The 17021-nt window shown below is 34.0% G+C and overlaps 1 protein-coding gene across 5 annotated transcripts; it reads right to left on the reverse strand.

Moving 5' to 3' along the window:
• Nucleotides 1-3172: 3172 nt before the first annotated feature.
• On the reverse strand, nucleotides 3173-15191 carry COP9 (COP9 signalosome, subunit CSN8). 5 transcript variants are annotated; one of them, XR_005481998.2, is made up of 6 exons: nucleotides 14992-15185; nucleotides 14787-14866; nucleotides 13799-13980; nucleotides 13157-13264; nucleotides 4105-5003; nucleotides 3173-3540 (listed from the first exon to the last, which is right to left on the reverse strand). XR_005481998.2 is itself a non-coding variant. In XM_039032646.2 (5 exons), exons 1-5 carry the CDS (start codon nucleotides 15073-15075, stop codon nucleotides 3401-3403), a joined length of 594 nt encoding a protein of 197 aa, XP_038888574.2. In that variant the 5' UTR covers nucleotides 15076-15191; the 3' UTR covers nucleotides 3173-3400. The 5 variants fall into 5 exon arrangements, 3 of the variants coding, with proteins under 3 accessions (XP_038888574.2, XP_090170196.1, XP_090170197.1); XR_005482000.2 differs by having other exon boundaries at nucleotides 4105-5017; XM_039032646.2 differs by lacking the exon at nucleotides 4105-5003 and having other exon boundaries at nucleotides 14992-15191.
• Between the last annotated feature and the right edge of the window lie 1830 nt (nucleotides 15192-17021).

Below are 17021 nucleotides of genomic sequence, written 5' to 3' on the forward strand. Positions count from 1 at the left end.
TATGTAAACTTAAGCATGTTTATGAGATATACAAGTGGATCATGCCTTAAGTGATAACCTAAAAAGGTCTGTAGTATAAGGATAAAGGAGGGGTACCTTATCCTGGTAACACTAAGGATACGGCCTGCTTTGTAGAGGTTTGCAAGTGTTATGAACTACTACAAATGGTCTGATCTGGACTATTCAGTGAGTTTGTATAAGACCGGACCACGAGATGATTAGTCTCTTTATATAACGTTGTTGATACTTAAGACTTACATTTCACCTACGAGATAGTATTCTATCTCTGTCTATCTCAATTCAAAGTTATTAATAATAACACTCAACAAGACAAATATATAGTGCAAACCATATAGAAACTATAGAAATAGATATTAGTATTTACCACTGAAGTCTATCACTGTCTATCTGAGACGGACAGAGATAGTGCTCTATCTCTATCTATCTCAATTCAAAGTTATCAATAATAGATCCACTCAACTAAAAAAAAATATAGAGTGTCAACGATATAGAAACTATAGAAACATATATTAGTGTTTACCAATGAGATAGACAGAGATAGTATTCTATCTATGTCTATATCAGATAGACAATGATATAGACAGTGATAGAATTCTATCACTATCTATCTCAGATAGACAGAGATAGTGTTATATCTCTGTCTATTTCAATTTAAAGTTATCAATAATATATCTACTCAACTAAACAAATATAGAATGTAAACGATGTAGAAACAACAGAAATATATATTAATGTTTATCATTGAAGTCTATCACTGTCTATCTGAGATAGACAGTGATAGATTACTACCACTGTCTATCTCAATTCAAAGTTATCAATAATAGATCCACTCAACTAAACAAATATAGAGTACAAGCCATATAGAAACTATAGAAACAGATATTAGTGTTTACCATTGAAGTTTATCACTGTCTATCAAAGATAGAGATAGTATTCTATATTTTGTCTATCTTAGATAGATAGTGATAGAGCTCTTCCACTGTCTATCTCTATCTCAAATTCAAAGTTATCAATAATAGATCTACTCAACTAAACAAATATAGAGTGCAAACCATATAGAAACTACAAAAATAAATATTAGTGTAAACCATTGAAGTCTATCACTATCTATATTAGATGGACAGTGATAGAACTCTATCACTATCTATCTCAGATAGACAGAGTTAGTGCTCTATCTCTGTCTAACTCAATTGAAAGTTATCAATAATAGATCCACCCAACTAAACAAATATAGAAATATAGAGTGCAAACGATATAGGAACTATAGAAACAAATATTAGTGTTCATCATTAAAGTCTATCAATATCAATCTTAGATAAACAGAGATAGTATTCTATCTCTGTCTATCTCAGATAGACAATGATAGACTCTATCACTATCTATCTTTGATAGACAAAGATAGTGCTCTATCTCGTCTATCTTAATTTAAATTTACCGATAATAGATGGATTGATGTTAAAGTATTTGCTAAAGTTCATAAGTTGACATACAAGTACATTATTAAATAAGCATTATTAGATAAGCATGATGCACAACAAGTATGTATTGATGTTAAAGTTCTATTAATACATGGAGAATTTAAAGTTATCAACTACTTTAGTTTTACCTTCTTTTTCTCTTTAAATCTATTTCCTTTTGCTTTGCTTCTTGTTGATTCAACCTTCATTATTTTCTTTCCTTTTCCTTTGCTTCCTTTGTTGGTTGATGATTCAACTTTGACCACTTTTTTGCTTACCATCTAGTTAAACAAAATTAGGTTTGATAAGATTTAATAAGTTTGATTAAATAGAAATATTAATGAAATGAAATGAAAAGAGAATGATTATAACCTTGAAGAATTTGATGATAGATTGTAACCATGAAGAATCAAAAGCAGCAATGGGAGAAGAAGATGAAGTAGTAGGACAGAGGAAGAAGAAGGAGAGGCCAAAAATGAAACACTAGCGGCGAGAGAAGAAAATGAAGTAGTAGAAGAAGGCGAAGCTGGCGAGATAGAAGGCGATAGATGGTTATCGTGTAGTATCTAAGGATTCGTTGTCGTTGGAAGAAGACGATGTGGGAAGACGCAGGTATCGGGTGTGAGCGTGGGTTTTGGATAATCCGATTAGTCGTTAGGTGAGTCGTGATTTTTTTTGTAGGTTGGGATATTTTCGGTATTTCACATGTTGGACTAGGCTTTCTTCCATCTGTTTTGGTTTCTTTTTCAATTTTGCTATTAATTGTAAATAATTTGAACTTTTTTATTACATTTCAAAAGACCTCATGCTCAATATTTCCGGTGTTTCAAAGGATTATAAGCTCAATATAAATTTAAATTTTATGTCTAAGAAAACCTAAATTTTAAATGAATTTTAGTATTTTAATAGATCAATAAATTTTAGAAAACTACTAACTTTATAATACTAAATCTATAATTTAACCAATATAAAATATAAACTAAGATAAATAACTATGAATTATATATATATATAATGACAATACTAACTATTAATATTATTGTGTGAGATTGGTTGAGATGTGCATGAGCAAGTTTGGACACTACGAATATCAAAAAAAAAAAAAAAATGTTCATAACAAGATAGAGAAAAGAAAAAAAATATGAATTGCCAACATTGATTAAAATAACATTTAAAGGAAGCGGTATAAAAACTAAAGTGTGAAAATTAAATTTAAAATTTCTAAGGGAAAAAAACCCTGAAAAAGGCTTTAGAAGAAAAGTTGTTTTCAGAAACGTTATTTTCCCGTTTTTCAATTTTCTTCATTATCTTGAGGTTGATTAAACGGGACTGTAATAATAACCATCTCAGTAATTAATAAAATAATTAACTAATTAATTCACCATCATTATTATGAAATTATGTTTAATAATTATAATTAATTACTCATTATAATCAAATAATTTTTAATTATATTTTTTTAGGAAAATTATATATATTTCAAAATTAATTATAATTGTTTTACTAATTAATGCGCCATGATTATGATTATACAAAATTCCACAAATCAATTTCATAAAATATATAATTGATTAATTTTAATAATACATTACCTATTTTAGAAAAACAACCAAATCCAGTAGTATTTAATTTTTAGCAATATTATTTCTAGACATATTTCTAAATATTTTTAATTCCAGAGTATTTACAAAACCTTAAACCAAACAACCTCAAAAATATCATTCAAACACGTAAAATCAAGCCCCAAAAAAACTGGTCTGAAACAATTGTTTAACCTCCAAAAAGTCTTAAGTATAGCAGTTAACGGTTGAGGGCAAATGGAGCCAAACAACCTAAGAATTCCAAAGAAAATAATTAAAATATCCACAAAGCATTGGCTAGTTGTAAAGGACAGAACAAAGTAAGAAGTAAAGCATTGATGGTCAATGTTCAAGATGGAAAACGTATTCGGTCAAGCGCTGCAATTTACTCGAATCTAACTTCTGCTCCGTCATGATTTCTTGTTTCTTCACGGTAAACATTTGAGAAGCAACATCAACAATCCATCCTTGCTGTGTTACATCTGCAAAATATAAAACATGCCCTTATTGTTTGTAAACTAGCTAGAAGGGTCGAGGAAAACGCCTAACGTAGGTCCAAATAACATAGATATTTGAAAACCAGCTCACTCTAAGAAATACTTTTGTCATCCAAATAATATATATATATATATATATAAAATATACGGAAACAAAAGTTTCATTGATATAATGAAACGAGACTACTGTTCCGAAATATAAGATTTCCAAACACTTTTTTCATCCAATTAATATAGCATTTTTAAACACATTCATGAAACCCTTCATAAAAAAATTCATGAACTATGCACAAAGTCATTTAATAGAATGTTCCAAGAATTTTTAAACAAGCCAACAAAAACAATAATAGGTAATGCTTTACAATTAGAATTACCAAATTACTATCCCAAAGGCGGATAATTTGGACCCCACCCCACAATTGTTGAACTAAAAAAAAAAAAAAAAGAAGAATTTGGTAAAATGAAATTACAAAGAATGAACATCCCATCCATGGGAATATTACAGAAGCCTTTTCCAATGTGCTATGAGAGAAGTGAGAATAGACTTACAAAAAGGTAGAGACAATTTACACCATTGAAGAGGTAAAAAATTCATAAAGCCAATAAGAGATGCGGTGCTCTGCTCCTTGCCTCATTTCCAGAGAAGATACGAGAGGTTATCACTAGCCACAAAGAACAAAAATAAAGCCCAATTTATATTGAGCCTATAATCCTTTTCTCCTTGTTGAAAGGGTGGCAAGTGAAAGTAAGTGATAGGAGTGAGAGGGTGTCTCTCGGCGGCACCACAAACCAACCAAAAGCAGCAGCAGTGGCGAAGTTCCAAAAGACTAGCATAGGAGCAACAATTACTGAATAGGTGGATGGATGTCTCTGATGCCCTTTCAATGAGAAACAGCTAGTCTTCTTGATGAAATCTTTTTCCAACCAATAGCTAGGCTTCTAGCAAAACTCCGGTGATTTATCCTTGATTAATTTTCTTCAAAGTGCCCCTTTTTCTCGTCTAAAATGCCAAATCCACTTCGCCAAGAGAGCTTTGTTATGAAGCCTGATGTCAATGATGCCAAGACCTCTCTCATCCGAAGGACATCTAAGGATATGTCATCGAAGGAGGTGTGAAGTGTTGCAGCCTCTATTTCCATACCAATGAAATTTTCTAAAACTTCTTTCAATGGCATCAGAAAACTTGTTCATCCAATTTTCTGACACTAAAAAATCAATAAGGATCAATCGGCATTACATCTTATGTTGGACCAAGTAAAAGGTTGTTTCTCATTAAAGGTCCCCACCATGGCCAGATTGTAGATGACTTTTCATTTAATTTCTTCAACTTCTTGTATTGGTTCTACCCAACAATCTTTTATGAATCAGTCTACAAACAATAAAATCACCACCAAGGTCCAGTCCACAAATCACCACCATGGTCCTCGAGCTCTTTCCCGAATTGCTATCTGCCAAGGAAGAACTGTACACCCTCTTAAAAGCCAAAACAATGATTCTTCGACCAAAATAATATGAATAGTGATGGAGAATGCACTTCAAATCACCTCATTGACAGCAAAAGTTATCATCATTTTATAAATATAAACATCTCCTTCACCCCACCCCTTTCGCAGCAGGAAGCACGGAGTGTTTTGAGCAGAAATGGATTCAAATTCCCTCTCTGCTTCTACTTCACTTAATTTCTTGAAGTATGACAAATCAGGCTACTTCACTTAATTTCTTGAATGAGACATGTAGGATTCTAGAATTTCAACTTGTTTAAATGCAGTCACTAACTATGAAGCACAGATACTTCATGTGAGGCAAAGAATCAGTATCAGATACATATCGGATACCGATACTTCTCAAATACGTATCTGACACGCGATTTGACGTATCTATTTTTGTGCGTATTTTTTTTAAAAGAAAGAAGACAAGTAACTCATCTAATTTTTCCCAATCTAAAACTAGGCAACTTATTTAAAGCTCACTATTCGAGTCCAAAACTAAAAGAAAAAAAATAAATAAATAACGAACCAAACCCTAGACTAGAATCATCTAATCTCCATCTTTATATTTGAGTCCCCACAAAGTTCACCAAAATATAAATCATTTGGATATCTTCAACAATTCAATGAAGAAGTTCTTCGTTTATCTTCATACTTCTCCCTCTAATCTTCTTCTTCTTCTTCTTCTTTGCAATATGAGTCACCTTTCTATTGCATTTTATTAACTTTTGTACTTCAACATCTTAGATGTTGCTTTTTTGTTTTGTATTTCAGTGTTTGTATTCTATTTTATACTATTGTTATTAACTTGTATACTAAATTTATCTATATCTTAGATTTTTGTTAAAGAAAAAGAAAATGTATCTTCAACAAATCAGGGTCCTCATTTTTTAGAAATATATATATTAAAAAATATATATAAAAAAATTATACATTCTAAGAGATATCCGTATCTTAGTTTTTTAGAAATTGACGAATCGCCGTATCCGATCTATCCATATCGTATAGCCGTATTTGTGTCTGTGCTACATAGGTCACTAATTTGGCTCAGCTATTAAAGAAAAAATCATTTTCCAAATTATGGCCGAAAGAGGCCACCTTTTTGCGAACCAAACCTTGGATACTTGATGGATAGTTCGGGGGGATAAGTGTAGAGGGGGACCAATGGTTTGAAAAATGGTTGTAAAATTGGCCAAAGACTCTGTCTAACATTATATCTACCTTTTCTACGCCTATAAGTTAAAATATAGCATCTTCCCCCAAAGCAAGGGTGTCTCGGTGAGCTATTGCTATTAAGCTCCAACAACCCACTTGCCTTACAGAGGAGACCAAGAGACATGAACAATTTTCTTCAATTAAATCAAGATCCATAGTATTAATTTTGGTGGGTGAGCGAGAAGAAATAATAGTCTCGCTTTTCCGAGAATAATATAAGGAATGCAATGAAACAAAGTTTGGCCTCTTTAACACTCATGACTTTGAGAACTTGAGAGCTTTAATGGATGTGTCAAGAAGCCTTAGAAATCTCAAGAGACACTACATGAGAAGGATGGTCTTCAACAATGGCAGGCTACTCAAAAGACTTCTCAAAATCTTGCTAATTTAATACAGGTTGTTGATGACCATGCAGATTAGATTCATTTGAAACACCAATCCATGGTTCAATGACCTTTTCTTCATAAGAATAACTGCTTTCATTGAGAAAAAATGAAAGAATACATAGGCATACAAAAAAATCTCGTCCATAAAAACACCTCCCCCTGCAGGAAGGGACTTCAACTATGCATACATGCATGATAACACCTATAGAATAATTACACAAGGTCTTTGAAACCGAAGCCCACAAATCCTACCATTCTGCTCACCCCACAAAACCCACAAAATCGCAAACACCCCCACAATGCCACAAAAAGTGACCCTTCTCCCCATGAGGAGGATTGAGGAGGAACTCCTCAATCATAGCACTAGCACCCCTTTGACGAGCAAACGAAAAGCCAAACATCTAGGGGAAAGAAAAACACTCCCAAACCGAGCTAGAAAACTCGCAGTGCCAAAGAATATGATCTAGATCTTCCTTTTCCTTCCGACAAAGGATACAACACAACGGCCCAACGAGCCAGGGAAACTTCTTGGTGAGACGCCATCATGTTCAAACAACCATGTAAAACATGCCAAGTGAAGAATCTCACTTTTCTAGGAATCTTAATCCTCCAAAGGGCCGAAAAAATCGAATCACCCAAGGGAGAATGGTCCACGAGACTATGAAGGACTTTGATGTACTAAGAATAGGGGGTTACTTGGGTAATTAGGCAATATTCTAGGCTAACTGCCTTTTTACCCCCACTTGCAATAGATCTGTATAAATAGGAGCCCCCATTGTATGGACAATGAATGAATAAGATTTTCCTTCAAGAATTCTCCAAAATTTGTAGTCAACATCAATTTGGTACTAGAGCAACCGTCTAAGCCAATGTTGATTGCCGCTAGTGGAAGATCGAAAAACTCTTAATGACGTCGTCGATCACGAGAGGGAGCTTGTGAGTTGTGCTCATTGCTGAACAACCCATATTTAATTAGGGGAAACCCTTGAAATTCCAAGAAAGAAAGAAGAACCCAAAGATTTTGTAAGAATGGACTATTGCCGATCAAAGATGTCTAAAAAAATACAGTAGTTGGTATGAACAAGAAAATCAAATTTACTTCAAAAAACAATGCTGGAATTCTGACTCAAGTGATTTAGAGGAAGAATTCCAACATACTACTTTTGTCCATGCTCGATTTTCTCAAAGAACCTATCATTATCCACATTGGAAATTTGAATTTAGTGATTCTAGTGATTTCGATGATGTTTCTAAAGTAGTCTAGGATGGGATAAGAAGGCAACAATATCGAAAAAGGGCTCAACAATCCAATCAAACCCATTTTTCAAGAAATTAATGTAAAGACTAGGAGTTAAATGAATTAAAGAATCATCAAGAAGGGATGTTTAAAGCCCAATAAGAACATTCAAGACTCGAAATTACTTTTTTGGTTATGAAATAAGATCAAGAAAGGTTGATTCAAGAAAACCAATGGATGAGTCCTAAACCCACTATGACATTGAAACATCCAAGAATCCAACAAAATGACTTCTTTGATCTCGTAGCATTGGAGAAAATAAAGAAAACAACAAAAAAAATCCAACGTTCATTGGGAAAAATAACTCAACATATTGATCAATTATCAAGTCATTTGCAAGAGTTCAAGAATGGATTTATTTCATATACGGAAGAAAAAACAAAAGAATCACGACTAGAAAATTTTGAAGATAAATTTGAGAGAAGTCTTGTTGAGATCCATGTAGTTGACGAAGGTGATTGGGGCAAAAATCACACGAACTTAGAAGATAAAAAAGAAGAATTTGAAAATGTTGATTTGGAAGTAGTCTTGAGTGAAGAAGAAAAATCCAACGAAGAACATGGAAAAGAGGACATCGAAACTCTAAATGTCTTAGCAGAAATTAAAAAATCAACTAAGAACGACACACCGATTGCGTTCGAAATCGTTTACCACAACGTCAAACTTGAAGCAAAAGATGAAGAAAATGTGATTCTTGAAGGGTTCTCTTCGGAAGCTAATTCTTTTGTGATTAGTCCTATGATTACAGTTTGAATGAGCTTGATGGAAACTTCTTTTTCGGGTTTATGGCTGAGGGAGAAGTTCATCTTTTGGTGGCAATATTGGATTTTTTGTCTCGGATTTACTTCTTTAATTGGAATAATTTTGTTCAAAATATAGGATATTGGTTTGGCCATGCCATTGAATGAGTTTATTTTACTTCTTGATTGTTTCATTTTTTCTTTTTAAAACTCAATGACGAGTTTTCTTTTTGGAGGGGTAGAATGATGTAAGACGAATAGGGTTAATTGGGTAACTAGGCAACATTCTAGGTTTAACTCCCCTTTTGCCCCCACCGGTAATAAAACTCTATAAATAAGAACGTTCCCCTCTTGTATGAAACATATCATCATTCTAATAAAAGATTCACAATCTTGATTCTTGGAGGATTACTCCTTGAGGCTACTTAGACTACATTAGACTTACATGAGAACCCCACCAAAGGATTGGGTCTCCAAACCCTCACATCCCTTCTCCTACGCCTAAAAGAGTAATTCTCAAGCAAAAGAAGAAGAGACGTCACATCCATCGCCTACCTATTGGAAAGGGGGCGACAAAACCCACAAGAGAGAGAACGAGAGCTCTCTAACCACACAAGAAAATATGCAACACGACAAATGCAAGAGTCTAGGATATAAAGCACAAAGAGGTCTCTCACCCACCCAATGATCCTCCCAAAAGTAAGTATCCCTCCCCTCCCCCACCACAAAATGCACTAAAATCCACAAAAGACGAGAGCTCTTTCAAGATATCCTTCCATAAATTTTGGGGAGTACCTTTAGTCCCCTTAGACAACCACTCAAAAGGATGGGACCGTATTTGCTAACAATAATCTTACGCCAAAGGGAACTAGGCTCGGAAAAGGAGCGCCGCAATCTCTTCAATGTATCTTCCGTGCGAGGTATTCCAAGTCATTCTCCACCCAAATCAAGGTTGAGGCAGCAAGATTCCGATGAAGAATCAATTGTAAGCGCAAGCAGTGAAGAGATTGAGAATTCGGAGACAGAAGTAACACGAGAATTTTGATGATTGGGATGAATTTGGCCAAGCTGGGTTTGTAATTCTGTCAAGGTGGTAGATTGTTCTCAATGAAGATAGTCTCATGGAATACAAGAGGACTTGATGACAAGACAAAAAGAGCAACACTTAAAAGATCCTTGAAGAAACTAAATCCGAACCTAGTTTTAATTCAAGAAACAAAGAGGGAGCTCAAAGGATGTTGAACGATTTGGATCATGCTTTTTGGGCTTCTTAATTGTTCCTCAGTTATACAAAAGAAAGTGCCTTGCCACTGCCTATCTCCTAATATGTGTGTTCTTTGCAAGGCTAATTGTGAGGATCTGCAACACCTCTTTTTTAACTGTTGGTATGCTGGAAATTGCTGGCAGAATCTTTTTGCTTGCTTTAACACTAGTTGGGTGTTTAGAAAATATTTTAGAGATAATGTGTTATAGGTTCTCGTGGGACCAAAGCTTAAATCGTCACCAAAACTCCTATAGATTAATGTTGTTAAGGCATTGCCTAGATTTATTGTGTGAAAGAAACCAAAGAGTCTTCCACGACAAAGGGACTCCTTGGCTTTCTTCTTTCGAGACAACTATATTGAATGCTTCCTCATGGTGTTCCCTATCCAAGGCCTTTGCAAATTATTCAGTTCAAGATATATGCCTCAATTGTCGAGCCTTCATCAACCCAATCCTCTAATTTGCTACCTCCTGCATCTACACCACTCCTCCGCCATGCAAATTAAGTTTGGGTTAGTGTCGATTTTTAGTTTCTTGCTCTCATTTGGATGATTGTATAGATTCCTTTTTCGTTTAGCTATTGTACCACTTTATATTAGTTGGACCCTTGGACGTTTAGGCCATGTTTTGATCTCTAATTGTATTTTTGTCTCTTTGGTTTGTTCTCAAGGAATATGATGAGGGTGCTATGGAGGTGTCAACCTAGTTGAGATGCCTTGGTGCACCTCCTGATCTCTAGGTTTCGCTTTGCTTTGCTAGTATCATTTTGTATTTGAGCATTAGTCTCATTTCATTACCTTAATGAAGAGACTTGTTTCTTGATTCAAAAAAAAAAAAAAAAGAAAAGCACCACAACCACTTAGCCAGGAAGGCCTTGTTGCTCAACCTAAGGTTCCCAATCTCAAGACTCCCTTGGTAATAGGCATCTCAATGATCTCTCATCTAACCAAATGTGAGCCCTTGCCTTTCCCTTCGTCAACCCCTTCCATAGAAAACCAAGAATCAACCTCTCCAGATTCTTACAAACCTTGCACAGGCCTCTAAAAAGGGAGAAGAAGTAAACCAAAATGCCAGACAAAATAGATTTGATCAAAGTAAGTTCTTCCCGCCTTAGAGAAGAACTCTTTTTTCCAAGACGTTAACCATCTTCTCACTTTATCCACCACTGGGTCCCCCAAAGAGTAATCGATATGGGTTTCCTCCCAAGAGGAAGACCAAGATAGGAAGAATGGAGCCTCCCAACCTCATAGCCCACCAACTTCGACCACCTTTTAAGCTTCTCCTCCTCACAGTTAATCCTGATGACAGTACACTTCCCCCTTTTAATCCTCAACCCTGATACTTCTTAAAAAATAGCAAGAATATGATTCAAAGTTAAAAATGAGTCCTTATTGCCAAAGCAAAAGAATATTTCATCGAAAAATTGGAGATGAGATGGGGCCACCATGTACTCCCCCACCACAAAGGGAATACAAATATTGCCATCAACACACTTATTAACAATTCTCTCATGACGTCCACCACAAGAGGGAATAAGAAAGGAGACAAAGGGCCTCCTTGCCTAAGGCCTCTCATAGCCACCACTTTACCTCTCGGGCTACCATTAATGAGGAAAGAGAAGCTCACATTCCTCAAGCAATCCCACATACACATTCTCTATTTAAAGTCAAAGCCCTTCTTTTCCAACATTTTACCCAAAAAATCCCAATCCACATGATTCTCAAAGTCGATCTTAAACAACACTCCCTCTTTCTTCCTTAATCTACTGTTTAATAGCTTGTTAGCCACAAGAGCTTAATCCAAAATCTGTCTACCGACTATAAAAGCACCTTGCAAATCAGAGATTGTCGATAGGAGTACCCTCTTCAATCGATTAGCCAACACTTTTGCAAAAATCCTATACACGCTAGTAATCAAACTAATCGGTCTAAATCTTTTACCCTAATCACATTATCCTTTTGAGGAATAAGGCACACAAATGTTTTCGCTATCGATCTATTCATAATACCCCTTTCAAAGAATTTATGAAAAACCTTAACGAGATCCGCCTTAACCACGTTCAGTAATCTTGATAAAAAATCAAAGAAAAACAATCAGGACCTGGGGACTTAGACCTATCACTAACAAAGACAGCCCACTTAATCTCCTCCAAAGAGAAGGGAACCATCAACCCATCCCTAGAAGAGATCGGACTCCACTCAATCCCCTGGATGAAAGGCTTAGGAGACACCTCAGGCCCATAAAGACTCGAAAAGAAAGAAATCACCTCCTCCTCAACATATTTATCCTCCCTAATAATCTCTCCAGAATCCATAACCCCAGCTGATAGTATTCTTACTTTTCCTACCACTAGCCATCCTGTGAAAGATAGCAGTATTGCAATCACCTTCTTTAGCCCAATAATCCTTCATCTTTTTCCTCCCAGTGCAAGACTCCTTTCTAATCACCTCGACAAATTGACACCAGAAGGACTCTCTTTCCACCTTCAAGGTCTCCTCCAAAGGACCTTCCATCTCCAACTCATCGATCTCTTTTATGCTGGCCAAGAGCTCACTCTTCTTGATCCCAATATCTCCAAACAGTTCTTTGTTCCACAACTTAAGCACCCCTTTTAGAGCGCTTAGCTTATCCAAGAACCTAAACCCTTCCCACATCCCCTGAACATGAGAATTCCACCACAACGGAAGATGGGCTTTAAAGGAAGGCTGCTGGAGCCATGGTTCAATGACTACTACAATCTCCCTATCTCTTGAATTGAAGCTGGTGGATGATTAACTGCATCATCATTAATGGTAAAAATTCATTCATCTTCCATGACTTTGTGCCGACGATGTAATTCCAAAGAATTTGAAGTCTTTCAAGGAAATAACTCCTTCCAGTTCCCACAAAAAAATACTATTGAACAACTATTGTATACTCGAGAAAGTAGGCAATATTTATTTGAATTACTGCCCACATAACTTTCCATAATCAATATATATACTTTGATAAGAAACGAAGAATAGATTAAAGCCCAAAACAAATACAACCTAGCAGCTGGTGGTAGAGATAGAGAGAACCACTACCCAAAAGACTACAAAAGCAACACCTACTAGTCGTTAATAATTTTCCACTATCTCAATGAAAGGTTTTAAATTATTTTAAAAGAAAGTATAGTATGGTCACAAAAGTTGAAGGAAAATATAGAAGTACTTGGTTAATAAAGAAACTTACAAACTTTTGCTTCTTCCTCATTCATTCCTAAGAACTTTGCTGTGTCATGGATGCTTATAGTAGAATAAGCAGACACCAGCAACTGAAACATTCTCCTTCTGTAAAGATCTGCAACATGGAAACAAAGAGTATTTTGATGTTCAAGATTCATATCAAATTTTTTAAACTCCTGGGAGATTTCCAAGACTTTTTAATGAAATCTCCAAATAACTTGAAATAGTTTCTTATCCAAGAATAAAATAAACAGACAGACGAACAAAAAATTCTTGGGAGATTTTTTGGAGCAGTTCGGTTTTGTCAGATTGAAGTCTGTAAACTTTTTATCTTCTTTTTTGTTCGGCTTGTTTCGGTATGTCTTTGTATATTCTTTCATTTTCATCAATGTAAGCTTGGTACTTACCAAAAACAAATCTGGTTATTTTTGGGAAGAAAATAGGAGAAAATGTCAAGGGGATGTGAAGGAGTTCTCATTGTATCATTGTTGTGGGATGTGGGATTTTATCTCTTTTGAGAGGGGAGAAGGGGTTGTTGGGTAGTTTCTCATATTTCTAAATGGAGTTTATGTAAATTTACTGGCAACGTTCATATAACCAATGAAATGTTTTGTTGCCATCGAAAACGAAAAAAGTTAAAGAGACTTGCCTGAAAATGCAGCTAATAGGCCTTGAACTTCTTGGCACCAATCAAATTCAAGAATAGCCTCATATACACCCCCATGGTCCCGAATCCATAGCTTTTGGCCAATTTTCCAAACAGCAGCCAGTTCTGGTCGGTTTTCTTTAATAGTGGAAGGTATTGATTTCCAGAGAAATCGAGCACTATTGCTGTAAGAAACCACTAAACAGTTAACAGTCAGCTGATAATCCACAAATCTAGATAAGGAAACTCAACTTCAACCAAGAGGTATCATATGAATTACCAATATATGAAAACATTTAACCAAAATTTTGAATGGAAGAAGAAATGAGGGAAAAGGAACGAACAAAACAAATCCAAAACAGAAATTGAACAGTGAGTCCAGGATAATATCTAAATAATTTACATATGGACTTTGCCAACCCAAAATGAGATAGATGTAGAAGAGAAATTAAAATAGAAGTATGGAAGCGAGCTGATGTCCAAATGAAAACCAATGTATTTTAGAACAAATAACTCCAAAGTAACAATATAGAGGCCTAACAGCAAGTTAAGAACTAAAGTGTATTTCTTAGGAACATCAGCAGGGCAATTTCAACCATTATTGTTCTTTCTTTTTAAATAGCAAAGAATTCTGAGCCAAGAAATAACTTATATTTCCTAAAAACACTTCCAAGGAAAACTAAAGATCATTTCAGACTTTCATATGAGCCAATAATCCATGAATACCTTACCTAACACACTCTCCTACTAATCTGGTGCCCTAATATATGTTTTATGTTTTCTTTACAAGTTTCAAATGTAGTTACAAAGAGCTCATTTAGGAGAGTGAAACCAACCCACTGAAATGACCCAATGGCGCTTAAAACCCAGATCAAAAGAAGTGAATCACAAAGCTTTCCGCCATAAAAGTCCCGTAGCACAATCAATTGACCTAAAAATTTATTCATGATTTTGGTGAAATAAATAGGGCATCAAGGAAAAATGATCTTACATGTCATCAACGTAAAGGTAGCCAAGAAAGTGGATGGCATAAGGCCATTCATCCTGATAAGCAATGCCCTCCGCTGCAGCCTGTTGAAGAAATGTAAATTTCGAACAAATCCCAGAGGATGAATCAGGTTAGGGTTAGGGAGAGTTATGGAAAAGGAAAAGACATTAAAGCTGAAGGTAATTGAAAAACAGAGAAAAATAGTTGCCTGAAGCATGAGATCGTCACAGATATCAGCGATCTTATCGTAAGACTTGGAAGCCAAAGCCTCAGTGAGACGAGCAAAATCCATGATTGCTCTCTCTCTGCTCGTCGTTCTTCTCTTCTCGTGCTGCTGCTAAATGTGCTCTACCTCTGCTACTCCTTTCTCAAACATATCATTTACGCCATTTGATATCTTTTGTTTTGAGTTTTTTTTTTTTTTTTTTTTTTTTAATATATATATATATATATAATTTATTTTTGTTTGTTTAGAGATGAGGTTTCATAGGTGACTTTATGACCGATGATCCCGTCTCCTACACATGTATGAAATCTTAACTCCGTCTTACATTATAGCATACTACCACATTTTATATCGATTTAGTGATGGTTATCTCTATCGTAGCCCTAGCGTGATAGCTATCTTTATCGCAATCTTTACTTTTCTTACATAATATTCATGAAAAAAATGAATATATAGAAATAACCATCCCTACCCCATATGTTATAAAGTTTGATAATGCGCTTTGGTGTAAGTTAGAATTCATAGGTTTATAGGAGGCAGGTCATGAATCATAAATGTGCTTGTGAGAAGGTTATTTGTACAAAATTCTTCGTCTATTTTTTTCTAATTAATCTTATCAACATTATTTCTATTATTTTATTCTTACTTTGTTATCTATATTGGAGGGTTTAAAAAAATAAACAAAATTTAAACAAAAATAAAACATAAGCCTATGATATGAGCCAAAGCGAGCATAGTAACTAAGAGATTCGTTGTTCTAATCCCTCCATCTCTTTTTTACGGAAACAAAATGAAGTTTATAAACACTACTTTTTCCCTAAATTTTCGTGTTTTGTTATCCATTTTCTACTAATATTCTTAAAAACCAAACTAAATTTTGAAAACTGAAGAAACTAATGTTGAAAATTTTGTTTTTATTTTTAAAAATTTGACTAGGAATTCAAGTGTTTCGTTAAGATATGCGAAAACCAAAATAGATAAATTTGGGAGGAAACAAGCATATATTACATTAAAAAAAAACATGACTATAATTTTTAAAAAATTGTTTTTGCTTTTATAATTTGACTATAATTTTACATCTTTAGTTAGAAAAGATAAAAATTATAGTGACAAACACGAGCACAATTTAAAAAAAAGAAAAATAATTATCAAACGGGATCTTAACAATTTGGTATTCAACTTTTATATATATATATATAGATATATATATATAATATATATATATATATATATAAAAACTTTATATTTCTATTTATTTCTTCTAAAGATTTAAAAATAATACTTTTCATTCTTGATATTGGAATTTACTTTCTATTTAGTTCTTAAATTTTCAAGAGTAACGTTTTAGGACTCAAAATTGTAAGTTGAGAATTGATTTATTTGTTTATTTATTTATTTTGGAATTTAGAAATATGGTAAAAATATATTATATATGATTTTCTTTTTTTATTATTCAAATTATACCCTATTTAATGTATCAGCATGTATATCAATAGAATATATGATATACTTTTATGTTTAATATAACAGCCGACTAATATACTTTATATTTGGTAGATTTGTTAGTATAATTGATATACCAAATTTATCATTCATTTTTCTAAATTTATTAGTCAACAAGTGCTTAGGCATTTGTTATTATTCGGAACTTAATTTGAGTCCTTATTAATTTGTTTCTTCTAATACTTAATCATCAAATTATAATGGTTCAATTTGTCCTATTGGTAACCATTTCATCATGACATAATTAAAATTACAGTAAATCACTTGCATAAATGTTATACTTTATATAAAGTATAGTTTACTAATATACCAAAAATAGAGTATATTAAATAATTGATATGCCAAATATAAAGTTTATCAAATATACTTGTTGATCACAAATGAGAGTAAAGTTGAAATATTAGACTCCCTTTGGTGACTATTTTTTATTTTTTATTTTTGAAAATTAAGTCGATTTCTTCTCAATTTCTTACAATGATTTTTCATTTTTTTTTAAGTAAACGAGTTGA

This window comes from Benincasa hispida, chromosome 5 (assembly GCF_027475165.1).
Source record: "Benincasa hispida cultivar pf3 chromosome 5, pf3_genome.v1.1, whole genome shotgun sequence".
Lineage (NCBI taxonomy): Eukaryota > Viridiplantae > Streptophyta > Magnoliopsida > Cucurbitales > Cucurbitaceae > Benincasa > Benincasa hispida.